This window comes from Anabrus simplex, chromosome 2 (assembly GCF_040414725.1).
Source record: "Anabrus simplex isolate iqAnaSimp1 chromosome 2, ASM4041472v1, whole genome shotgun sequence".
Classification (NCBI taxonomy): domain Eukaryota; kingdom Metazoa; phylum Arthropoda; class Insecta; order Orthoptera; family Tettigoniidae; genus Anabrus; species Anabrus simplex.
Window position 1 is genome coordinate 364,351,984 of NC_090266.1, and position 17,682 is coordinate 364,369,665.

Genomic DNA, 17,682 nt, shown 5'->3' on the forward strand with positions numbered 1-17,682 from the left:
GAAGGTTTCGATATGCATATCATTTTAAAATCTTTGAATAGACGGGGGTTTATAGGAAAACCTGAATGGTTCTTCCACCATAACTTCGAAACGGCTGGATAGATCTCAACCAAACTTCATATTTAGAGTACACTCATCCCGGGGAAGGTTTCGATATGCATATTATTTTAAAATCTTTGAATAGACGGGGATTTATAGGAAAACCAGAGTGGTTTTCCTCCATTTTCTCTTATACTATTGATTTTCTGTAAACTTAGTTTACCGTATGTGAAACGTCTCTTCATTATAAACAACTTTCGTTTTGTTCATAATTTACCTTACTCTTCACATGACGGAGAAATTTACAATTTTCCGCTGGTATCATGCTCTGCATTGAGTGACCGACAGACCGACAACGAACCTACAGGTTACCATGGCAAGGTCTCTGACTGCCTGCCATAAGGGAAATAACGTACTGCCATTTTCCTCATCATGCTTTTAAATTCGTGGTTGTTCCTTGAGTAGAAGGCAAGAGAGGCGTCAATCGGCCTATCTGCGGGATATTGGCGGAATATCGTTGGAGTTTACAACCGCCCTCGAATAGATTAAGTAATAACACCATTAGTCATCTCCTTATCTGTTTACCTAAGAATCACTGCGCCTAAATTTCTCCTCTGTTACCGCTTTATTATATCCATAACTCACACCCGGTTAATTTATTGAGGGGCTTTTGATTTTCCAATACATTCACTTGGCATTTACATATTTGTCGTTATTCGGCTGTCCTCAGTTATAATACATTTTCTATTACTTTCAACTTTCTTAACTGTAAATATTTTCTTCCTTAATTACGCCGTATGTACGCGAGTGCTACAAACTACTGGATGTATTTCCACCGAGACTCATATTTAGAATACACCTGTCCTTGATACGTTTTAGGGCAAATATTGTTTCTAAATCCCTGAACTGACTGGGGGTTTATACGAAACCGAAACAGTGATTTTGCACTTCCACGAAATATACACAACCAAACTTAATGGAAATCTACCTACCTTGGTAGAAATTAATTTCTAAACCTTTTTTCTCATGTGCATCATTTCGATACGAGGATTAATAAGGGAGATATCATTAACGGACCGTTTTTCTGTACAAGTCCCATCGGACTTAACTCACGAGCGGGTGCGTGTAAAGCGTATTCCTTACAACTTGAAAACTACTGAAGACATTCGAACCAAAATTTATATTTAGCATCCACCTGACCAAAGGTAGGTTTTAAACGTAAATAACATTTCATGTTCCGGAATGGACTGGCGGTTTATAGGGAACCGAAATGGTGATTTTACTCTTCCAGAATATATACAGAACAAGACTAACCTGACTGGAAATCGACCAAACGTGATGGAATTCCACCTCTAAACCTTTTTTATCATGTGCATTTTTTCGTCCGGAGGATTAATAAGGGAGATATCATGAATGGTCAGTTTTGCAGGTTAAGTCCAGCGGACATAGCCCAAACGGTGTTTTACATGGAGCAGATTCCTGAACTATATAAATCAAATCGTAACGACTGTGTGCCTCTACACTGACAATTTTGGCGAAATTTTCGTACAGCTTTCCGTTTAAGGGGTAATAATGACCATCTCCATAATTTTTGGTTTAGTTTCCTGAAAGTCCTAATTTTTACCCGCCTCGCCAAAAATCCAGATTGTGGCCTAATCTGCCAGAAGAAAAAGAAGATAATTGAAATTTGACAAAATTATACGTCTAAGCCTGCAACGAACGGAAAACATCCTAGATCATTAAATTTTTCACTTTTTATCCACGAAGAATATCGAAATATGCAAGCAATTTTAATGATGGTGCAGACCTTCGGAAATTCCTATCACATAACGGATTGCACAATCTCCGTTCAATTTGGAATGATCTACAACCTTGTTCTTATGACTTTTTGCCGTATCTGTATCACTTTTACGTTTGATTTTTCTCTATTAATCGATGTTAAGTCAATTTGGATTTTTCACATGCATAATTCATACTTTCAATTACTTATATGAAATACAGAATCATTAAACTCTTCACGAAAATTGGCCCACCCAGTAGCCATATATGAGCCAAATGCTATGTATGTAACTGTCACATAATTATCCGAATAGTAATGTAATGTGAGATAATCTTACAAAACCTTTACCCTGTTCCACGTTTCTAACTCAATCTGACCCAAGAATAGATGACATATCATAGGACCAGCCATTTAGGCCACTAAATCCGGCGTGTCTTATGGTATAATCCTTTGTTGATATGACGTACGTTTAGTAGCAGTTAATCTGTAAATGAAGGTCTTCAATATTGTAAACACGCATATAGTTTCGTATGTCGATCTATATATATTCACTGATGTCGATTTTTAGCGATCGAGAAAGGGTGGGTCTGCTATTGTAATCAGTACTCCCCACACCGACTTTGACTGGCAGTAGGAAAGGGTTCCTTCTCCAACTCCTGTGTAACTGTCATTAGTAAGGAAGGCCTACAATTGTAATGAATAGTTCCCTTCTCGATTTGACTTGCAGAAGGCAAGTGAGCATGCAGTTTTGTTCAAACCTTCCCTACCCGATTGTGTTTGGCAGTAGGCAAGGGTGCCCGCCATTATAAAGTAATGTCCTCATCTAAAATGTGACTGGCATTAGGCATAGTGGCCTGGTATTTTGATGGAAACTCACCAACTTGGTGTGACTGGCAGTAAGCTGGCTGGCAGTAGGGAAATGGGCCTGGCATTATAATGATAACTGCACAACTCAATTTCGAGTGATGTAGGGTAATTGCCTGCCATTATAATAGAAACTCCTCAACTGTAATCTGTCTGGAAATAGGAAAGGGGGGCTGCCATTTTAACGAAAACTCCCCAAATCGATTCTGTCCGCGTAGTAAGCAATGGGGCCTGCAATTATAATGTAAACTTCCCAACTCGATTGTGAATGGCAGTAGGCAAGTGAGCCTGCCGTTATATCACAAATCCGTAACAAACACTTTACATTGGAAACAACGTACGGGGACCTCCCAATGCTCTTTCTCGGATAACACTAAGAGACATGCAATTTTAAAACAATCTTATTTACTGCATGTACACTATTTACTTCGATATTCGAATACAATGTAGAATACCGTAGCGAAGTACGGGTACATGCGCTAGTTAGCAATAAATCATAATGCTTTATTTTACCATTAGACATGTCATTTTCGTCTGGAAGCACGAACTGCTGTTACATTTAATGTATTTAGTTTTATAACATTTCCATTATTCGTTTGAAACAAAACGTTCGATGTGCTTCGACAATTCACTTCCGATACTACTTATTTGGACATCCTAACCCATGCATTCTTTGGCTGTTTACGTACATGTCAAAACGAATTTGCTTTGTTCCCTTCCCCTTTATACAAGGCAAAACGGGGATAGTAGCATACTTCACGTCCCGGAGCGTTTGTCCCAACCCTACGCTCGAATAATTATAACACCACACACTCGTACAGACCCCGCATCTACAACGATTTTCAGGCCATTTCGAGACTCACTAGACCACGGGGCTCATGACCACAGATATCTCAATCCCCTAAAGGCTGTAAAAGCAGCAGAGCCCACATTAACACCGGCTATTAGATACATCTCCAGTGCCCGAGATCGATGACCAAGGGTATCTGAAGCCCTTAAAACGAAAAAAAAATATTAACAATTCATCGTGGAGAGGCCACCCATCAACAAACACATGACCAGTCTGGCGACAGTGTTACATGACATGGTGTGGCCTAGTAGCTATAGCCTTCAGCTGTTATCGTAGTAGAGATGTCCATAAACTTTAAAAAATCAGTTCGACAAGAATGTTACGTAACATGTCGTGGCCTAGTATTGACAGCCTTGAACTTGTTGTCGTAGTACAGGTGTCCATAGAAATAAACGAAACTATTTTGGCAAGAATGGTGCATAACATGGCTGTTATCGATACAAAGCTATACATTCGCCACAACAAAGTGTATTACCTATTCTAAAAACGTCGTAGCCCTTTGCTCACTAAAGTAACTTCCGAGGATTACTAAAAGGTTGATATAAATTGGATCGTCACATCGTTCTCGATTTCTACCCCTAACACTCTGTATATGCCAGCAGGTACTGTGAAAGGCAGTCGACAGCATTTAATGATAATTCGTCGGAGATAACCGGACCTATCTTCAATAACGAGTGTACAGTCATTCAGAGAATGAATGAGCGCATCGTATTATACAGGATATTTGGGAGACAAGTATAAATATTTTTTCTGCTGGTTATTGGTAAGGTCCTGAATGCATATGATGTTATCGTCCTATATTCAAAAAATAAAGTTCATGATTGTACATCAGGGAGCATTTAATGATGGGGGAATAAGGAATACGCTGACATACATTATAAGAGTTTCCTGTGTGAAAACGTTCGCTTCTTGTACGTAGAATGATTTCATACAAATTACGCATGTATACTTTCTGATGCTACAGAGCAGTGATGTACTTTGAATTATTTTTTACACATTTAGCATGCAGTATACGTCCCGAAGAAACAGTGAAGTGATGTGAACAGCTGCAGTGCAATGATGTGTTTAGAATTGCTTCTTACAAATAACGTGTGTATACTGCACGAGGGCATGGTACAAGGCGAGGTACAAACGATGCTGCTACCCACCTACTTCAACCTCCTCCCTCGGACAAACCATCAGCAATTTAAAAATCATACTGTTACGAATAAAACACAGCCTGCCCTATCGCATTAATTTATGTAAGGATGATCCAATAAATGCACACACACAATTCTATTTAACCATGAATGACCACGGTTAACCTTCTGGTTATTTACAAATCTTTGTCCTCTTCTCTCAGTAGACGGTCTGATTCGTTGGCATTACCTGAAACGCCTATAATACTGATTGGCAGGCTAGCCTTAATTTTACCTCCCCAACTCCAGCCACCCCACACAGCAGCTTCGTGCAGAAAGCTAGGTTCGAACACGGGACTACTGGCCACACATCACACGATGACTGTTCCTTAGTTCAACTCTAGCTGGGGTGAGCGGCTCAGACAGTTGAGGTGCTGGCCTTCTGACCCCAACTTGGGAGGTTGGATCCTAGCTCAGACCGGTGGTTTTTGAAGGTGCTCTAATAGTACGTCAGCCTCGTGTCGATAGATTTACTGGCACGTAAAATAACTCCTTCGGGACCAATTTCCGGCACCTCATCGTCTCCGAAAACAGGAAAAGTAGTTAGTGGGACGTCAAGAAAATAACATTATTTTTACGGTTAGACTCCGGAGACAGTCCAGTAATTCTCACAGTCAAATACAGTGAGCTACTTAACGTTGGCTACTAGTCTAGCTACTCACTCGACACTCCTACACAACAACTAACTCCTCGTTCAGGCTCCGGTGAGACACTGGCGAAAGTCAACAGCACTTCCGCCCCTTACCCCCACACACTAACTCCAACTCTGACACTGACTGACTGTTCGCTCCAAGCCTTCTTTTTATAGCTCGCGTGATGAGTACTGGAAAATTCGCGATGTGACTAGGGAGGGAATATTCTCGTTGCACCTGCCAGAAATGCACGGGGAAACCAGACGAAGAGAATACACTGAAATGCTGACCATGTCCTACAGGCCAACTGGGATCTCCCCGATCATTTGAATCACTAGCCCCTTCCAGGAAATACCGAAACGGGCTACTACAGGGCTGGCACGTAATCTTGCGACCGTTCGAGTCTTGATCGACCTGATCAGTTATTTTCTCAGCTGTTCCTCGCTATGTCGCCTGTCGATCTCGAAGTACTACCTTCGTCTTTCATCTTGGCCTCCATAGTATTCGAGAGCTGTCTTCATTTTTCCCACTCTGAAAGCGGCAGGGGGCCTTTCGCGTCTTCTGGAGATTCAGACAGAACCCTCTATTCCTTATGGGGTCAGACACACAAACTACGCCGTTTTCACGATTTTCGGTGGTGGCCGATCGTTGGTCGTACCGTGTCCTCAGTCAGACGCTCTTTATACTCGAACTCTACCAGACAACAGCGTGTGCATCCTCTGGTCTCTTGTCAGTTCCAGGCAGTACCAGTCGGCCAGGACAGGATAGTCCTCAGTTTGGTAGAACGATAAATCCACCGGAAGGTGCAGCTCTCTTTGACACGCTGTATTCGCTGTGAAAATCCCGTGGTCTCGTGCACTGTAGATTGGTAAGCCACGAGATCCAGGGAAAGGATGTCATCCCCGTCCGTCTGTTTTTCCTTCCAGGCGTCACGGTTACAGTTTCCTTCGAATTCGACGGTGGTCATTCGGCAGGGAACTTCGTGCCTGACCTCCCTCTGGAACAGAACTTACAGTCTTCTGGACAAGGTTTGGGACAGAGCGTCGACCTGCGGAACAAGATTTATTTCATGGAGACCCTCGTCGACCTTTCTCTGTCCGTAACCCATCTTCTTCTGGACGTCTTCTGCCTTTTCCTCGTGGTCTTCCGACTTTTTGTGGCCATCCTTCATCTTCTTCTTGCCGATCTCCGTCTTATTCTGGACGTCTTCCATCTTCTTCTGGCTTTATTCCAGATTTTACCGGCCATCTTCTGTCTTCTTCTGGCCGTCTTCTGTCTTCTTCTGGCCGTCTTCCATCTCATTCCGGTCGTCTTTCATCTCCTCCTGGTTGTCTTCTATTACTTTCATAATCATTCTCCGGTTTCCATCTGCATTCTTTTGCCTGTCTCTCCTTTAACTTCTGCGTTATCTTCTGGTCCTCTTTCACTTTCTTCATCTTATTCCTCTGCTGCTTTCTGTCATCTCCTTCTGGTTTTATACCATCTCCCCGTCATCATTTTCCAAGACTGCATTTAACTGAACCTCAATTTTCGTGTGGCCTCCGGTTTCAACTGGCATGCAGAAATTACGACAAAAAAACAGAACGATTTGTACGTGTCAGTACCACTATACACAGATGTTCTAGAATGCTCCCGAAAGTGGCCGAAACCTGCTGTATCTGGTCCGCTGATTCACGCTGATAAATCATACATGGAGTTTATTGAAACTTCTGACACCACTTTTGTTACGAATAAAACACCGTCTCTAATTTATTTCAGAATGACGAAATAAACACACACACACACACGCGCGCGCGCGCGCGCGCGCGCACGCACAATTCTATTCAACCGTGGATGATCACACTCAGTAATTGCTGCCTATTTACAAGCCTTTGTCCTTTTCTCTAAGTAAGCGGTCTGGCTCGTTGCTTTCATCTGATACTGCTATTATCCTGATTGAAATGATCGCCTTACTTTAACTTCTCAAAGTCCAACCAACCCACACAGCAACTACATGGAGAGAGCTAGGTTTGAACACAAGTCTACTGCCACACAACACACGATGACTGCTTCTCGGTTCGACTCTAGGGACAGTCCTGTAATTCACACAGTCAAATACAGTGAGCTGCTTAACGCTGACTACTATACAGCAACAGTTCAACAGTGCTTGCCAGCACTACAATATTCTGCACAACAACGACAGTTATCACTGTTCCAGTTGTACTCATATCACTGCTCGGCACGCAGACTCCAACTATTCCGTTCAGTAATACACGACGATCCTCTGACTCCAGTAGGACACTGATGGTAGCCAACACTACTACAACTGTCCTCAATCCAGCTACTCTCTCGACACTACGACGCAACAACCAACTCCTCGTTCAGACTCTGGTAGGACACTGGCGACAGACAACACCGCTGTTACCCCTCACCCCGTAACACTGACTCAAATTCTGACTCTAAAACTGACTGACGGTTCACGGCTTGCCTCCGTTGTATTGCTCGGATGATGAGTACCGGAATATTCGCGTTGTGGCCAGAAGGGAACATTCTCGTTGCATCTCCCAGAAACACACAGGAAAACCAGAATGAAAGTACAATACACGGAAAGGCCAGCCATGCCCTCCAGGCCGGCTGGGAGCTTCCCGCTCGTCTGACTCACTAGTCCCTTCCAGGAATTACCTATAGGGGCTACCACAGTGCAGGCAGGTAACCATATTTTACAAAATGCGGACATTCATCCCTACCATCCGTAAGATTTCTTGTATTTATTTCTGAAACACCATGTATGAGTTCCTCGCAACTACACTCTTGTCAGGAACAATTGATAGATATAGATATTCACTGCCAAAAATAATATTTTTTGTGGGTATCCACCAGAGCATGTATCTTCATGGAACGTGAATTATATGTTGATAATCTTTAAAATTAAGTCTCATAAAATATTAAATACGAGGAACGTACAGCAACAATTGCTTATCCTTTTTTTAAGCGACTAAAAGTAACTCTGGGAAACAGCAGCTACGCATCAATTAAGAAGTACACATTTTGAATATAAATTGTTACTCAATATATATGGATAAGGAACCAACCTTGCCCCTGTTGTGTTTCCGCAGATAACAGGCTCCTCTTCAATATTCTGCAGCCAGTTATCCTCGTCATGCAACCAACTGCAGAAGTAAGAAAAATAAATTAATTCAAGTAGATGCTGGGAATATACAGTCCATAAATGCCATTGATTCCTTCAACAGGATAAACCATGTCAATAACGAGATGTTCTGCAATAAAGACAAACTTTTTACGTACTTCCTCTGACAATGAACAATTAAATAACAGTTCAAGTAGCATATAAGTGCTACTTGAAGATAGACAAGGGAACAAATTATAGACGATTCACTGTCCAAAATTGTGTGCATCTTCTAGGTACATATGTAATACATAGCATGAACCTGGTACAGATTAGGCCTACTTGTACGCATTAGTGCTTTTTGTGTTTGATTTACGTCGCACCGACCCAGATAGGTCTCATAGCGACGATGGATTAGGAAAGGGCTAGGAATGGGAAGGAAGCGACCTTGGCTTAATTTGTGTACAGGCCTGGCATTTGGTGCCTGGGGTAAACAGTGCTAACTACGGAAAGCTCATATTCAGGGCTAACGACAGTGGGGTTTTAATCCACTATCACCAAACCATATTGCCAACTTGCTTGGTCTACACCCAAGTCCCCGTACTTGCTTAAGCATCTGATGTATCGATATACCTATATACAAAAGTAAGAAAGTTACATCGAATACAAATAATTACAGGGTATTACTTTGTTGGATATACTTAGTAAGATATATACCGGAATATTAACTAACGAACTAACCCCATAGCACTACAGCCCTGATGGGTCTTCGCCTACCAAGCGACCGCTGCTCAGCGCGAAGGCCTGTAGATTACGAGGTGTCGTGTGGTCAGCGCAATGAATCCTCTCGGCCATTATTCTTGGCTTTCTAGACCGGGGCCGCTATCTTACCGTCAGTTAGCTCCTCAATTCTAATCACGTAGGATGAGTGAACCTCGAACCAGCCCTCAGATCCAGGTAAAAATCCCTGAACTGGCCGAGAATCGAACCCGCGGCCTCCACGAAAGAGGCAGGCACGCTACCCCTAGACCACAGGACCGGCGCCGGAATATTAGCAAAAATAATTATAAATTGGACAGAGGATTACTGTGTGCTTTCCGTATACTAGTCTGAATTCACGAAAGGAGTGAGGACCACGGACAATATAATTATAATTAAAACAATAGTATTGATAAATACATAAAAAGAACAGGTGTATATTATATATTACGACTATAGACCTACAGAAAGCTTTTATAGCTGGCTAGAATATGGCTGTTAAACACAAAAATGGTTAAGGCTATAGAAGATCTGTATGCGGAGGTGATATGCAGGATTAAAGCAAAGGAAGCCTTAGTGGTACGAGAGATATATTGAAATATTAGAGTTACGCAGGTATATAAATTATCACAAATATTGTTCATACTCTTTATTAAAGATAAGTAGGACAAAGAAGGGAACGAGGATAGATCAAGCCCATGTCTGAATAAGAGGGAAATTCCTGGTTATCGCAGACTATATTATTCTTTTTTTTTAACATCAGTCGGTAAGCAAAACAGTATCAAGAAACCTGCTAACTATTGCAGGAAATGGAATTTGGAAATTAACATCAAATAAACAATAGTAATGGTTTGTAAAAATGGAAATAAATTAGTGAAAAATGAAAGGTGGTCTTTAGAAGGTCAAGTGGTCAATGAAATTTTTAAGAATTATAATAACATCAAATGTAATGTGAAACGAACGGGAAAGACGAGCTAAAATGAAAGGGTTGGCCGCTTTATCTGGCTCAGTGTGTGTGGAAAGGAAGATGCGAAATACTGAACATAAGCTACTTAAAAATATGTTATACGCTTTTGTGACATCAGGAGCATTGCATGCGACAGAAATATGGGGTATTGAAGTAGATAAATAAGAACTAGATGTAATTAGTAATAAATTCTGCAAAATAATGGCTCCATCAGAACGCACAGCTAAAAGCAGAGTTAGAATATTATGTGAAGATATAAGTATACAAGCGGATATAACTAGAAAGGTAATAAAATACTGGTTGAGATTAAGGAGATGAGACAGGAGGGAAATACTGAATTTAAAATACCAACACCAGATGAAACATTTAAATGATAATTACTGGCTAATTAACATTAAAGGGTGCTTGACAGAATAGGACTGGGGATGTACTGGGATAAAGAAATTCAGAACAAAGATAAGTTATTGTGCGAGAAAATAACGATTAGACTGAAAGATGGTGAGAAGCATATGACTATGGCAGAACGTGAAACTAAAAGAACATTGTTGGAATTGTATAAATTTATCAAAAATTGTCAATAAAGGAAGGCTTCCAAACAGAGAAGTAAACTGCATGGTATGGTGTCTAATGGGCTTATATAAGAATAAGGGTCAGAGAAAGAAACATGGCAAAAACATCTGTTTATTTCCTGGAGAAATAATCGAAGAGATGCATCTATTGAGAGTTTGTAGAGGGACGGATGCAATCATAGTAAAATGTCTAGGTAGGGAATATAAAAGAAAACTAGAAAGAGAGAATGAATTCTATATAATTGTTAACTTATTAAATAAAGAATTGATTACACCGGGAAGAACAGCACTTTTTGGTATTTCAAAGAACATGCGGCAAAAGAAAATGAGAAAAAATAAAACAAGCACTAATGAAAATAATGAAGGGTAAGATACATGTTTGTAACACTGTATTATATCTAGGATGGTAACACGTGGAATGGATACAATTACTGGTAGCTTTAAATATAATATTTATGTAGTAATAGATAAATAGTTGTAATAAAGGTCATATAATGCATGTATCAAACAAATGCTATCTTCCCAGTTTCTCCGGTACTAGGGGATGGGCATGTTTCAATTCTATTCTATACTGTAACCATGAAACCATGAACTAGGGTTTCTATCCCACCACAGAAAATAATAATAATAATAATAATAATAATAATAATAATAATAATAATAATAATAATAATGCCACGGTGAATGGCTCAGGCTGTTGAGGCGCTGGCCTTCTGATCCCAGCTTGAAAGATTCGATCCTGGCTCAGTCCGGTGGTATTTGAAGTAGCTCAGATGCGTCAGACTCGTGTCGGTAGATTTATTGGCACGCAAAAGAACTCCTGCGGGTCTAAATTCCGGCACCTCGCCGCCTCCGAAAACCGAAAAAGTAGTTAGTGGGACGTAAAGCCAGTAGCCTAACATTATAGACTAATCAGCATTATCGATCTGTCTTGGTTTTGCTTACAGAAAAGCAAAGTAGGACTGTACCAGTAAGAAGAAAACCTATGAAAAGTTTGCATTAGCTTAGAAATATATTTAATATTTACCACCAATTGAAGTAGAAATAATATTCTGTATACACACAAAACAAAATACACGATAATTTATCGTGGGGTCGTGCTGATATGATTCATTTTCGCTGATTCACTACAAATCAAATGTGTAAAATAACCTGCTGTACGAATTAAACAAATATTTCAACCCATGTAAACCGACTGTAGGGATAGCCTGCCTGCCTTTACACAGAGGTCCCGGGATAGATTCTCGGCCAGGTCGTGTATATTTACCTGGATCTGAGGGCTGGTTCGGGCTCCACTCATCCTTCGAGAATACAATCGAGGAGCTATCAGAGGGCGAGATAGTGGCCCCGGTCTGGAAAGCAAATAATAACGGCCGAGGAAATTTGCCGTGCCGATCACACGACACTTCGTAATCTGCAGGCCTTCGGGCTGAGCAGCGGTCGCTTGGTTGGCCATGGTCACTCGGGGCTGTTGCACCATGGAGTTTGGTTTGGTTTTTGTAAACCGACTGACAGTACTTCTTCCTACTGTTCCCAAGCGAGGAGACGATCCTACTGAGTTTAGTAGGTCTACATGGTAAGGAAAGGAGAATGGAATATTGCAGTTGACGAACAGAGGAACATACATATTGAATGGTTCTAGGGAATGTTACTCTTAAATATCACGTCGAGTTGTTAGGGGCGTGAAGTAGTATAATATGATTATTGAAATGAGGAAGTACAAAGACAGCGCAAGTAATACATGTATCAGGCTTAAGAATTATTTGCTAAGTTGCTTTACGTCGCACCGACACAGATAGGAAAGGGTTAAGAGTGGGAAGGAAGCGGCCGTGCCCTTAATTAAGGTACAGCCCCAGCATTTGCCTGGTGTGAAAATTGGAAACCACGGAAAAAATCTTCAGGGCTGCCGACAGTGGGGTTCGAAGCCACTATCTCCCGAATACTCGATACCGGCCGCACTTAAGCGACTGCAAAGCAAAGCAAAGTCACTTCCGTACAGACCATGAAGGCCCTTGGAGGAGTGGAAGGTAAAGAAGGTAAAGACTTCCACCATTGTTAACCTCGGCACGTGATGGGGTAGAGTGGTTAGCTCTACGCCCGGCCGCCTTTGCCCCCAGGAATTAACCTGGTACTCTTTTTTGGTGTAGGATGAGTGAACCTCAGGGCCATATGCACCTCCGGAAGTGGAAATCTCGTCTCTTAAATTTTACGACTTCCTGACGGGGATTCGAACCCACGTCCTTCCGGGCGAACCGAGCACGCCTTTACCGCCTCGGCCAGGCAGCCCCTCTTAAGCGACTGCAGCTTATGAATTATTGTTCGTAATGTAAGTGCGTTGACCAAATATTCTCCATGCCCACCAGACCAATATGAGAGAGAATTTACCGGAATATCCCGTATCTTCCGTCCGCTTCGTCGGACGTAATGTGTATGTGAGTGCATCGTTAGCGTTTTCCGAATACGTAAAGTGCAAAGGAGAATTTGAGAAATAACATGTTGTTGTTTTAAATGGAAGAACGATAAATAACAATTAAGGAATATTTGAGTAGGTAATAGAGAAAGTATGGTAACAGTTCAAGCACGTTGAAAGTGGTTTCCTCTATTTCAGTCTGTGTAAAGAACATTGTTTGCTCTATAGATATCACCGAGGAATGAATTTATATTGTGAAATTATTAATTTAGTGAAATATGTTTTCAGAAGTCGATGACTGAAGCAATGAATGAATCGTCTTCCACCATGGAAACCTGAGCTAATGTGTTTCCGTGGTAACAGATCAAAAGTTGAGGAGCGTTATTCCACTCATTATTTTTCCCTTAACATTATGTCATCTAAAGACCTCTTCTGAAATAATTTTTTAAAGGCTATTCTGTTTTTTAGAAGAATGAAAAATGTACTATTGATCAGTTCATCCAACAAAGACCGTAACCTTTTAAAGAAAATTTCAGGCTTGTTATTGTCTTTCTAATACTTGAATGTTATCATCTTCACTCGGGTGAGATTTACATGATAGCACAAAGAAATATACATACCTTGATGAGAAGTGAAATAGGTTTCTAATTATCGAGGTTGGATGGTTTTCGGAGACGTTAAGGTGCCGGAATTTTTTCCCGCAGGAGTCCATTCACGTATCAGTAAATCTACTGACAAGAGGCTGATGTATTTGAGCACCTTCAAAATATCACCAAGTCAGGATCCAACGTGTCAAGTTGTGCTGAGAAGTCCTGAGCCCTATAGTCTAAGGTACTCAGCCCGAAAATGTGTGTTCTCCCAGGACATTTAGAGAGATTGAATCAAGGTGCAGCTCGCAGCTGCGATGTACAGTACATTATTCTGCAAGAAGGAGGTCAGTCCGCGGACGAAACTATCTTTACACCGGTCTGTTTTCAGACCAACTTTGCAGTACGGGAGTGAATGCTGGGTGGACTCAGGATATGTGCATACGTTAGAAGTGACCAACGTGAACGTTCAGATAAAAGTCGGTGGTACAAATAGGTGGAACCATGGCAGGAGCGTACTGGGAATTTTCAGATAAAGGCCAAGTTAGGAATGAACTCAATGGATGAAGATGTACTCTAAGCATAAACCTACTTCGGTGGTGGGGTCATGTGAGGTGAGTGGAGGAGGATAAGTTACCTATGAGGGTTATGGACTCAGTCATGGAGGTAAGAGAAAAAGAAGGAGACCAAGGCGTTGATGGTTACACTCAGTTTGAACGATTGAATGGTAAGAGGTATAGAGCTAAGCGAGGCCACAGAGCTAGTAGTGGATGTGTTTAGTTAATTCAAAGAGGTTTGCAGAATGAACGTTGAAAGGCATACCGGTAACAGTCTGTAATGGAGATGTATGTATATGTTTGTATTTACGAAAAAAGTCGTGCTGAAATTAAAGTAACTATTCAATATTTACACAAAATATTCCTGAAACAAAATTTAACCTCATGTCTTTAAATGGCACCCTGCATCAAAATCTTCCAGAAAGAAAAGCCTCAAGGCATTTGACAGAATGTGTAACACTAGATGCTATGTGTGTATTTTGTAAGGATTAGTCTCTTCCCCTATAATATTTATTAATTTTTTCATGACGGGGTTTGTATCAGATGCCCCATCGAACAATATTGAAAACACTAAGTAACCTGTTAGACATTTTGCTTTAAACGTTCAATTACTTTTGGATAATTTTTCATGGTCATTTGTACCCCATAATATAAATTTTATACTGATTTGACTGGTAACCATTTGTTTGTCCTCTCATCCTCAAGGTGGTCTCCGTAACGTAACCCTCGGGGACCTGGGTTTAATTCCCGATACCGCTAGGGATTTAATAATGGCAGAAGGCAGTTATGTTGCTAAGAGGGTGCATGCAACTCACATCTATTCGGGGTATGGGGTATGGGACGAAGACACGAATGTACTTTCTATTATTTTATCGTTTTTTTAGAAAGATTGTTCATAAAAGAACCGATCCTTGCACTTCATTTCCTAATTGGAAAATGATTCAAGTGTAAACTTATGGATAAACTTATTTCACCATTACTTAATCCCTTACACATTACAATACTACAAAAAAACTATTTAATAATATTTTCATCTACTTACTCTGTCCAATTTCTGCCGGAGGAATTGACATGGTCAAAAACACGCACACACTTGTTCCGAAGCTCACCCATGTACACTTGCAGTGCAAACAGTGCGAATACCATTAGGCAGAAGATGGTGAGAGTCATTACCTCAGCCAATTGTTTAAAAGAGTGCAGAAGAGCGTTAATGATAGTCTTCAACCCTGAAATAAAATCCAGCATTAAAGAAAGTGGCCTGCAATGATTTACAGCAACATTAGTCAATCATGACATACACGGAAAGAAATTTCACAGCTACATCGAGTTTGTTGTTTAATTCATGATTTCAAATCGTTCCATTGGTAGAACATTGTTGATTAATGGTTTGGGCATAATACCGTTATTAATGTTAAACATAATAATTATAGTAATAAAAAATAATAAAGGTTTTGCATGCCAATGATCATAATAATCAGTGCTCCGTCAACTTAAAGAACAATCAGAATTTGAAGTAATAATATTATTTTCTCATTAAAATGCAACTAATTAAAACATAATATTGGAATATCGTAAGAGTTGACGTAAATTTTTCGGATGAGAGCTGTTAAATTCTTAAGGATGTTGTATAGTGAATGAAATAGTCTGAGCATGGAAAGGCCAGTTGAAACAGGTGATAATATGTGTAACCCGAGATTGTAGAGATTTGAGTCGAAAGGTCTTCACTTAGTGATTCCAAATGTGAATGTATTTTGCCGTGTGGAGCAAAGGATGATTTGAGATAGAGTGTCTCAAGTATGTTGCCGTAGGAGGCAGAGAATAAGGAGAATTATGGATTCTTGTGGCTCCAAATTAGAGCTGAATTTTGTTAGATATCTCTCATTTGCGATATATTTAAGTGGAAAGAATGCAATGTGACATGGTCGAGAAGCCCGTGCCACAGAGAGAATTCTTTCGTAAGACTCATTGTTGTTCATTGCCATAACAACTCACGAAATACTCATTCTGATGCCAAGAAAGTTTACTCAATTCGATCAAAAGTAATGCTTGCCTTTTGTGACAGTGAGATATATTAATTAATTTATTTATTACATAAATATGTGTTCATTATAAATGTATTGAACATCAATTATAAATTAACTTAATTTTATTTTCATGTTAATTTCCAACTGTCATAATTATTGTAAACTCATCTAATCATTCGGTATTGTTGTAACTGTTTCCTCTCGTCCATTGACTTGAGGAGATGAAAGTTATTATCTTGGGACACATGAATATTAAATAAACTATTTGTGGCTTGCCCGCAAATTGCCACGCAAATAGAAACAATTAACATTCCATGGTTCCCCATTTCTCTATGTAATGTTTGGGCGCCATGGTTACAGTTTTAAACAAAACTGTAAACCAAAATTTATATTTTCTAGCATAGAGACTTATAATTAGATCACAGGGGTAGGATTTTAAATAATTAACCATTAAGTATCGCTTAAGAAAGAAAATTAACGCAATATAAAATACAAATTAATTTATTATACAAAAAAATGAGATGAATCGGAAAAGTTTCCTTAACGCGTGGAGGAATTTATAATTTACTGAATTTACTATTGCTTGCTTTATCTAATTGAAGCTCACCAATTGCAGCTTCCGTTGAAGTCATCTGGTTTCCGTGGTTACTCGTTCTCTTCTTCTCGGTGTAGACTTTGCTCCATGGACATCCTTCCTTCCTTCTCTGATATGGTACGGGCTATCTGGACTAGCACTCCCTACAAGCCTAGTCTTTAAATTAGACATTGGCCCTGTACTTGTAAAAACTGATCAGCGTTGATCGTATGAGGAGAAAATTCAGAGATATGAATTTTTCCATATTAGTAGAAATCTCAATCCAACTGAGCTATACTATTTATACGGTACAGACTTGTACCAAAATTCCGTAGACTTGAACTAAACATAGTTCTTCGTCCAGAATATTTGCTGAAAATAACACAAGCCGTAAGCTTGTTTTGTTTCTCGTAGATCCGATAACATAACCGAAGCGACAACACATTGTACAAAAATAATTATGTCGCAGAGCGACCACACACTGTATCAAAAATCAAATCACGTCGTACAAAGTAGATGTTCACAGTAGAAGTAGTAGTGATGGAGTATCTCGTTAGGTTGTAAGTTTGTAAGGTCTTAAGGCTGTAAGGTCCCGTTCTCGTGTTGAGAATCAGTATATATCCGGGCTCACCCCCACTCTTGGTAACAGTTCAATCTCAAAATTCATATACAACGAAGTATCTGATTCGATAGATCGAAGCATCAACTCCCCTTCCCTTCTTCCTCGACAAGTCCAGAAGGCGTGGCGATGATATAGCTGACCAGCTTGCAAGCCTCGCGCACGGG

General features: G+C 40.3%; 1 protein-coding gene across 1 annotated transcript in view; it reads right to left on the reverse strand.

The window, feature by feature from the left end:
* Positions 1 to 17,682, reverse strand: part of LOC136863549 (sodium channel protein 60E-like) — a 280,338-nt gene that overhangs the window by 209,674 nt on the left and 52,982 nt on the right. Inside the window, exons 3-4 of the mRNA XM_067139930.2 lie at positions 15,341 to 15,524; positions 8,415 to 8,492 (exon numbers count right to left, since the gene is read on the reverse strand). Coding sequence (XP_066996031.2) covers positions 8,415 to 8,492; positions 15,341 to 15,524 — 262 coding nt within the window. The remainder of the gene's footprint in view (positions 1 to 8,414; positions 8,493 to 15,340; positions 15,525 to 17,682) is intronic.